Source organism: Molossus molossus, unplaced genomic scaffold, assembly GCF_014108415.1.
Source record: "Molossus molossus isolate mMolMol1 unplaced genomic scaffold, mMolMol1.p scaffold_m16_p_6, whole genome shotgun sequence".
In the NCBI taxonomy this organism is placed as follows: Eukaryota; Metazoa; Chordata; class Mammalia; order Chiroptera; family Molossidae; genus Molossus; species Molossus molossus.
Genome location: NW_023425399.1, coordinates 75,776,912 through 75,786,733, shown reverse-complemented (window position 1 = coordinate 75,786,733; position 9,822 = coordinate 75,776,912). Strand labels below are relative to the sequence as shown.

Below are 9,822 nucleotides of genomic sequence, written 5' to 3'. Positions count from 1 at the left end.
AGTAGAAAATTGCTAAATAGAGAAATCTATTTTGTTGCCAAATTGGAAGTTCACAACATTAATCAATCCAGAGAAACAATATAACTAAATGTGAACATATGGGCAGAAAACTCAATAAATTCAGCTTGAAAAATGCACCTAAAAAAAAAGTATAATGAAGAGAAACCATGTGAGAAGCTGGAATATTAGCATCAGATCAGAGGATGATGTTATTTTATAGTTCATGCAAAAGGGAAAAAAAGTCATTATTTGTATTCCTCTAAAGGAATACACTACAGCCCTGGCCGGTTTGGCTCAGCAGTTAGAGCGTCGGCCTGCGGTCCTGAGGAAAACACTACACTGTAGTACCTCATTTCAAGTCAACAAAAGAAAAAAGCTGAAAAGTTAAAAAGATTATCAAAATCTAGTCTTTTAAAGACTTAGATGTTAGATATTAGAATGATAGACAGAAGAGCAACTGATTAACAGAATGAAAATTTGTAATGATTAACATGCAGTCACTGCTGAATGTAAATACCAAGGAAAGATGGACTAAAAAGAAAAGATCTGAAAGGCAACAAATCACAGGCAACTATCATATTTTCAGAACTGTAATTGGGTAACACTAAAGTAAATAAACAACTCTTAATTTAGAGTGCAAAATGAAAGCACCTTGTTGTTTAAAGGTGCAAAAACAAGAAAACACAACATACACTAATCCGTATGTTAAGTAGTTGTGTGATGGGGTAAACGTCATTTAAAAACATTTTCAATAGAAAAATGATTTATAAATCAGTTTACAGAAAAATTTAAAAAAATCAGTATTTAATATCAACATTAGCTATAAATAACTAGAAAGAAAAAAATTGTTCTCTATCATGTTTTTGCTTCAATATCTATGTCTTCTGCTCCTTGCCCTTTGGAGAAAAGATTGCATTGTAAGGCTGCCGTCTTTTTGGACGAGGACAAGGATCAAGATCTTCCTTAATATAACCTGAAACACAAATCACAAATTTAGAAGACTCTATTTGCAACACACATTTCTTTCAGCACATATCCAGTAAACATCTGTCTTTTTTAATGCCTTGTAAGTTTACATGATTTTTCCGATTATTAGCTGAGTGATGCTGATGAATGATTTCACTATTTAGCATCAGTTTCCTCATTTACACTAACAATCCTAACAGCAAACAATGATTAACAGGGAGTATTTGCCTATACATTATTTCAGATAACAGTCCTTTGAAGTAGTTTCCACTATACCTATTTCACAGATGAGGTAATGGAGACCCAGGGAAGTTAAATCAGTTAATTTCCCAAAGCTGGGAAGTGGAAGAGCTGGGACCTTGCCCAAGATCTAAGTCCAGAACCAGAGCTCTTCAGCACTTTCCTAATCTGACTCCCGTAGACTGCAATAGGGACAATGGCTACACCCAACTCTCCTATGAGGATAAATTCCAGGTGCTTATCAAAAATACTTTTTGTAGTCGATATTTAATTAGATGCCATGCTCCTATATTCTTCAGACTATTCAATTCTCCTAAGGTGTTTACAACCATGAAGTTTGCAGGAGAGGACTGTCCTCCTCCATCCATATCCCTAGGCCATATTAGCAGTACAAACCCAGGCTCTCATCCAGACTGTCTAATTCTATATGATGACCAGGCAGAGATATCATATCAAAGAGGACTGGCCCTGGCTGGTTTGGCTCAGCGGTTAGAGCACTGGCCAGCGGTCTGGAGAGACCCGGGTTCAGTTCCCGCTAAGGGCACATACCACAGTTGCAATTTGTCCCCTGCCCTAATGGGGTTGTGTGCGTGGCAACCACTCGATGTGTCCCTTTCATGTTGATGTTTCTCTCTCTCTCTCTCTCCCTCCCACTCTATCTGAACAAAATATCAACAAATGTCCTCAGGTGAGGATTAAAAAAAAAAAAAAAAAGGACTTATTCTGGCTTTTTAAGGGGGAAAGTGGAAATACAATATGGCTGTCAAAGACTTGCCTCTTTTGGAAAAACTACCTTATCACTAAATATCTGGAGCATTAAAATTGTATACACTCTCAGAATATATTAAACATAAATGCCATATTTGAAGGTGCTAGTTGCACGTCAACAATTTTCCAAGCAAACAAACAAAGGTCCTTTTTACTCATACATGGTTTAAAAATAACCAGCATTTTGGGTAAGTGAGGTTTTAAAATAAAAAATTCAGAGTAGTTGCTTTAAAAAGACAAACTTTGCTGGCAACTTTTGTAAACCTATTTATTTTATTAAAGTTGTTTTGATGATAGCATGAAGGAGCAATTGCTTTCTGAAATTTGAAGATAAACCAGGATAATGTATACACAGTCACACTAAAGTGATTATAAACAATCTCTGATTCCAATGAATTACTCGAAGAGTTGAAGTAAGCCTTTGATCTTTAGAAATTTGTTTTTATGTCACAAAACTATTAACCAAGGTAAAGAGAACCATGGAGAAAAATTTAGATGTGGGTATATATGTATTAAAAAAATTAATTTGAAAACGTTACAATCTATACTCTTACCTCTTTCCACACAAGTCTGAGTGGAAGGAAAACCAACTTCCCAGAAATTCTCCGGCGTGTTGGGTGGAATGTAGCGGAATCGGTGTCTTGAGCAGGAAGCCAACTTCTTTTCTCTTTCTTCTACTGGAATGTCTGCATAATACTAATAATAGAAATTGGTAAGTTTTCCACTTAGGAATAATAAATGGAGTATTATGCTTACTGATTATAAACTTGAAGCTAAGAAAGCTATTTATTAAAGTATTAGGCATGCTAAAGAAACTTAATACTCCCTGTTGATAGTAGTATTAATTACTTACTAACAGTAATTACTGGTGGTTTGTGAGATTTTGCTTCAATGATGAGCAAAGGAGCTTGTATTACAATGTATATCAACATACTGCCTCCTTCATTAGGAGTCTACAATGGGAAAAAATGCCAGCCGAACTTTACAATGTACTTAGGGATGCAGCTGACTTAAATACTGGTAAAAACTCTTGCCCTCTGCCAGACCAGTAACAGAAATGCAGAGGCCTGCACTTTGAATAGCACTTTCTCAATTGTTATTCGTATATAATGTGTTCTGAAGTAATTTTCCTACCTCCACAGTTCTTAAAAATAAAAGTTTAGCTTTGAATGCTATAGACTTCATGACTTCCTCCTTAAACTGTACTTTTCAATTAGGACCAAAGGCTTTATAATTTTTTGCAGCTGCAATAATAAAGAACCTGAATATTACACAAACAAGGATACAACTTATAGGTACAAGCTGTATAGGTCTTCAAGCTCTAGATCAGTGGTTCTCAACCTTCCTAATACCGCGACCCTTTAATACAGTTCCTCATGTTGTGGTGACCCCCAACCATAAACTAATTTTCATTGCTACTTCATAACTGTAATTTTGCTACTGTTATGTCTTAGGCGACCCCTGTGAAAGGGTCGTTCGACCCCCAGAGGGGTCGCGACCCACAAGTTGAGAACTGCTGCTCGAGATCTAAAGAAAACAAAGCAGTAAAGTTCAATAAAACACAGATATAGGATCACATAATCCAGCTAATTCCATTTCATAGTTGAGAAACTAAAAGTCAAAGTGATAATTTACCAAAGACATCACCTATTGAAAGTGGCAGATTCAGGACTAAAATTTAAGTTTGAAGTAAAGGTTTTTCATACAATATTCTTTTTCATAGTTTAATTAAAGGCTTTTAGAATACCTATAAAACAACTTTTTTTGGTGTATCTTTTTCACCATTCTCATTGCCATGAATATAAGCCTTTGTTACCTTAGCCTAGGAAGGGGGATGGAATACCCTTGGAAAATCATGATTATCAATCAACATTAGAGAAACACTACCACCACATTATAACATATTCACAAACAACATAGGCTAGTGTGGCTGTAACATGGTGAGCAAGTGGGAGTGGTAAAAGATGAAGTCAGAGGAAAGCGGGGTGTCAGACTTTGCTGTCCCTGATAAGGACTTCAGATTCCATTTATTAGTGAGATCAGAAGATGTTTTTAAGGATTTTGGGTAGAGGAGTGACATGACTAAACTTTTATTCTAAAAAGATCATTAGGAAAAAAAAGTCCATTTATTGCTGTATTTTAAAAGTAACTGTGAAGAGTCCTGGTTGGCATGGCTAAGTTAGAGCATCGGCCCTCGGACCAAAGGGCCATGGGTTCGATTCCCAGTCAAGGGCATATACCTGGGTTGCAGGTTCGATCACTGGTCCTGGTCTGTGCACATGCTGGAGGCAACCAATCAATGTGTCTCTCTCACAATGATGTTTGTCTCTTCCTCCTCTCTCTCTCTCTCCTCTACTCCCCTCCCTTCCACTCTCTCTAAAAATCAATGGGAAAAAATATCTTCAGGTGAGGATTAACAAACAAACAAAACAAAAAAACAAACCAAAAAGAAAGTAACCATGAAGAGAAAAGAATGAAAAGGAGAATGGGGAAGGAGTATATATATGGGAACTCTCTGTACTTACTACTCAATTTTGTTGTGAACCTAAAACTGTTCTAAAATATAGTTTATTAATAATTTTAAAAAATACACACATGGAAGGTGCTTAGAAGCTATTTCAATAGCTCAGACAAGACATGATGCCTTGGTCCAAGAGATCAGTAGTAGAGATACTATGTGACTGGAAATGGGATCTCTTTGGAAAGCACAATCTGTGGGATCTGCTGATAGATCAGTTACTGAGATATAAAAGAAAGGGTAGAAAATAACTATAAGATTTTTTTGTTTTAAACAACTAGAAGAATAGACATGTAGTAGACTCAGAGGTGAGGTTTGAGAATTGGGGGTAGAAAATGAGTATCTGCTTTTAGACATATGAAACGTGAGATAACTGTTACATATCCCTATGTATCTTACACAGTCCACCTGTGGAATAGGCAATGGCATAAATCTAGGAATTGTAAGCTTATAGAGATATTTAATCACATGTGACTGACACTTCCATTCATGGTCACGAGGGAGCAGATTTATCTTCTTATCTTACACTAAAAAAATGGAATAAAGTATAAAAAAAATGGTTTTCTGAGACTGGATAACAGATGGCACAGGAAATTGTTCCTGAGAGAAAAACAATTAACAGTGTTTCTAGCAAATGGGATTTTTTCTAACTGGTAATATTAGTTCCAGATTGTAAAGAGTCACGGCTGTAACTAAAAACTGCAGGTTTACTTAGTGCAGACCATGTTTCTTAGTTAGAAAATCAAAATATATTCAATTTGTGTATAAAACCTCATGATACAAGAGATTTAGCTTATATTGCTGAACTGCTTTTCAAAATAGTGACGCCAATTTAAGTTCCCACTGTTAGTGTATGAAAGCATATTTCTCACCAAATGCTTACCTGTACTGCAATCTATTTATACAAAACTCTAATGCGTTTGGTTATCAAATTTTCTAGCCCATAATGTTAAAAGTAAAATTTTAAAGAGGAAGTAAATTTCTGAAAGCCGACATTTGATAAACAATGAATAACAAGAAAAAAATAAGAATGGCATGTTTCAAGAAAACACAGTACTTGCCTGGAACTATTAACTAATGGGATGATTAGTATTATCTACATATTACAATTATATTACCCAAGACGGCAAATGCACAAAAGGAAAATATAATTGTGTTCTAAGGGTGAAGTAGAGTCTCTTCATTACATTTTGTTTAGAAAGAAAAATGTTTTGGGGAAAAAAATAAGTGCTTATGTCTGTACCTGTTATTTAGCAAAAAAACAATTGTGAGTCTATCTCATTTCCAGAGTGTTCGTGTGAATAAAATTTTTTTATTGTTGAAAGTATTACAGATTGTCCCACTTTTCTCCCCATGGACCCCCTCCTCCTCGCTTCCACCCCCTCCTGCTTTCCCCAACCTAATGTCTGTGTCCATTAGTTATGCATATATGCATATAAGTTCTTTGGTTTATCTCTTCCCTCCCCTCCCACAGCCCCTCCCTCTGAGGTTTGTTAGTCTATTCCCTACTTTTGTGACTCTGGATCTATTTTTGTCAACAGCTTCTTGTTCATGATGTTCTACAAATAAGCGAGATCATGTGGTACTTGTCTTTCTCTGACTGTCTTATTTAGCTCAGCATAATACTCTCCAGGTCCCTCCATGTCATCTCAAAGGATAAGAGATCTTTCTTTCTTACAGCTGCATAGTATTCCATTGTGTAAATGTACCACAGCTTTTTTATCCACTCATCTACTGATGGACACCTGGGTTGTTTCCAGATCTTAGCTATACATTTTATAAAGTTTCTATTGAAATATTAAAATTTCCCCCCAAAAGTATATATATATGAGCCTTTGCTGTAATATAACTGAAGAAAAAAATATTAAAATAAGTACAAATAGTCCTGGCCGGTTTGGCTCAGCCGTTTGAATGTTGGCCTGCGGACCAGAGAGACCTGGGTTCAGTTCCTGCTAAGGGCACATACCTTGGTTGCAGTTTGTCCCCGGCCCTGGCTGGGGTTGTGTGGGTGGCAACCACTCAATGTGTCTCTCTCACGTCAATGTTTCTTTCTCTCTCTTCCTCTCTCTCCCTCCCGCTCTATCTGAAGATAAATGCAAAAATGTCCTCAGGTAAGGATAAAAAAAATAAATAAATAAATGAAAAAAGAAAAAAAGTACAAATAATTTTTAAAAAGGCACAAATGTCTTAAGGTAATAATAACTTGTGCTAAGACTCCAGATTCCCTAATAGAAATGTAAGATTAAAGGCTTTCATTTTTATCTACTTATATCTCTCATGTCCCAGTCAGTATACTTTCTATTTATTTACTCTGTTATTTCTGGCTTAAACTAGGTTTCTAGATATAAATATAATTTTGCACTTATAAAATATAATTTGTATCTATGATTTTCTTTCTTAATACTCACCCAAGGATATTTTTCCATTTATCTTCAGATAGAGTGGGAGGGTGAGAGAGAGAGAGAGGGACAGAGAGAGAGAGAGAAAACATCGACATGAGAGAGACACATCGATTGGCTGCCTCCAGCACGACCCCAACCAAGGCCGGAGACAAACCACAACCAAGGTACATGCCCTAGGCCAGAATCAAACCCTAGACTCTTCGGTCCTCAGGCCGATGTTCTAACCACTGAGCCAAACCAGCCTGGGCTATATCTATGATTTTTTTTTTTAATCCTCACCCGAGGATATTTTTCCATTTTTTGTACAGATAGAGTGGGAGGGAGAGAGAGGAAGGGAGAGAGAGAGAGAGAAACATCGACGTGAAGGGACACATCGAGTGGCTGCCACCCGCACGACCAACCAGGGCCGGGGACAAACTGCAACCGAGGTACATGCCCTTAGCGGGAACCGAACCCGGGTCTCTCCAGACCACAGGCCGACGCTCTAACCGCTGAGCCAAACTGGCCAGGGCTATATCTATGATTTTTAAACCATGCATTTGTGATCTATAAAGCCATACTGTAAAAAAACCCAAATGAACAGTATTTATAATAGCACTTACAATTTCACATTCCTTACATGTGTGTCCAAGCAATTTTCTTCTCTCTTCTTTTTTCCGAACCACCTCAATATGAGGAAAATTTTGTAAGCTAGTCACTCTGGGGGAAAGATAAATTTAAAATTAATCCATTTGTTAATGCAAGATCTTTGGGATCCCAAAACATTCATTCATTTTATTTTAAATGATTATTCAGTATGTTAAAAAAACACACAAATATATCTTCATTCTTCAGTAAATAATTATTATGTGCCTACTATATGTGAGGTATTTTTATGGATATTTTTCTCTGAAAAAGTTAACTATTGCTTCCTATTTTTGTGTCCAATTGGCTAAAAATAATTAGATTAGGAGATAAAATATAAAATAGCTTAATTGAAAAGGAATACTGCCCTGGTCAGATTTGCTAAGTGGTTAGAGCATCTGCCCCAATTCCCAGTCAAGGGCTTGTACTTGCGTTTCACATCTGATCCTCAGCCCTGGTCAGGGTCATGTGGGAGGCAACCAATCAATGTGTCTACACATCACTGTTTCTTTCTCTCCCTCCTTCCCCTATTCCACTCTGTCTAAAAATCAATGGAAAAATATCCTTGAGTGAGGATTAACCACACACACAAAAAAGAAAGAAATACTGCCCTGGCCATGTGGGTCAGTTGATTGGAATGTCATCCGGTACACCAAAAGGTTGTGGGTTCAATTCCTGACTAGGGCAGGTTCCATCCCCCACTGGGTGTGGGAGGTGGTGGGAGGGTTTGGGAGGGTTTGGGTGGGTGTGGGAGGCAACCAATCAATGTTTCCCTCTCTCTTCCTTCCTCTTCTTCTAAAAATCAATAAAAAACACATCCTTGGGTGAGAATTTTTTAAAAAAGGACTACTGGTATACTGTATTAATAAACTCAGGAATTAGTATCCTATCACATAACCAAGAAAGAGAATACTGCCTCTGTTACCTTGGTTTTCTAGTACTAAGAACCCATATTTCAGGGCTAACCTACTCCCTGACAAAGAACAGATTCATCTATTTGTATGTTATTTGCTCCAAAAATGTGTTATGCTGCTTCCACCCACCCTAAATTCTTCCAAATATTAAGCAAAATTATCATTTATATTTGTCTTTAAATGGATCAAATCCTATTGTGAACCACTGGAAACCTAGGAAGGGTCAAAGCCACTGAGGTATGGATTAAAGAAGTTTAGAGTACTTTGGGAAGAAAAATCCATCAGGAAGCACAGAACATTTTTTTAAAAAATTAATATACTTGTATACTGCTTTAAAAAACCCAATATAGGAAAATCCAAACTGAGAGATGCGAAAATGGCAGCGGAGTGAATGGAAGCTACATAGACAATCTCCCAGGACCAAACAGGAATTACAACTAAAATAAAGACAAATCGTCGGAAAAAAAGCAACAGAAAAGCATTGGGACAGGACCATATAACCAGGGACACTGGTAGGATCTGCAGAGGTGTGAGAGGGTGGCCAGCTGGGAGCCCATGGACAGCAGTGGTCTTAGCTGTGAGCAGTGCCCTCAGGGATCAAATACCAAGCCTGTTCCACAGTGCAGAGGGCTGGAACAGAGCACTGGATTGGCTACAGCCACTCTCTGGGGCTCCGGCAGAGGGAGGGAAGACTGGACTGGAACTCTGTGGGGACACCTGGGATTTGGAGGGCACTCAGGGTTTTTGCTGAGTCGTGGCCACAAAGAACAGTGGCCAGCTTGCTCCTTTCCAGAGCTGTGGGGAAAAGCAGCAGCCCCCCTCAGAGATTCAGCCCCTTACAGGTGAGGCAAAGAAATGCAAATTGAGGCTAATTAACAACTAGCATCTGTCCCACCATCTGGAAATCCTCTTAGCAGAACACCAGGGCTACATTCCAAGGCCCTGAGTAACTGAGACTAATAGCCTCCAGGCAAAAGCTGAAGGATAACTGAACCTTTCCTGGGCTTGCAAATCTACCCAAGAAAGTAAGACCTGACAGTGAGTTAAACAGTCTGACTCACAAAAACTGATTTTTAAAAAAATGACTTGCTGGTAACACATATACTACTTTGAAGTATTTTGGTTACAGGCCCCTCTCGTTGGCAAGCACTTTCCTTCAAAAAAAAGCTTGACTTGTCTATTTCAAAGTATATAAAGTTACAGGCCATTTTTATGCTTAAATCCAAGAACTCTCAACTCTGGAGTAATCTGTGAATTTAAAAAGTGAGATCAAGAAAGGACAGATAAAAACTATTGCCATAACTATATTTTCTTTCAAAGAATTATGGTATCTTAAATTTATATAGAATGCAATTTGGCCACATCCTTCATTCTGCTACTATCTATTCTG

At 37.6% G+C, this 9,822-nt stretch overlaps 1 protein-coding gene across 2 annotated transcripts in view; it reads right to left on the bottom strand.

Annotated features, from left to right (window-relative positions):
* Positions 1–875: 875 nt before the first annotated feature.
* Positions 876–9,822, bottom strand: part of RBBP8 (RB binding protein 8, endonuclease) — a 78,532-nt gene continuing 69,585 nt past the window's right edge. For both annotated transcript variants that reach the window (XM_036245213.1, XM_036245215.1), the window contains exons 16-18: positions 7,497–7,593; positions 2,529–2,670; positions 876–973 (exon numbers count right to left, since the gene is read on the bottom strand). In XM_036245213.1, coding sequence (XP_036101106.1) covers positions 876–973; positions 2,529–2,670; positions 7,497–7,593 — 337 coding nt within the window. The remainder of the gene's footprint in view (positions 974–2,528; positions 2,671–7,496; positions 7,594–9,822) is intronic.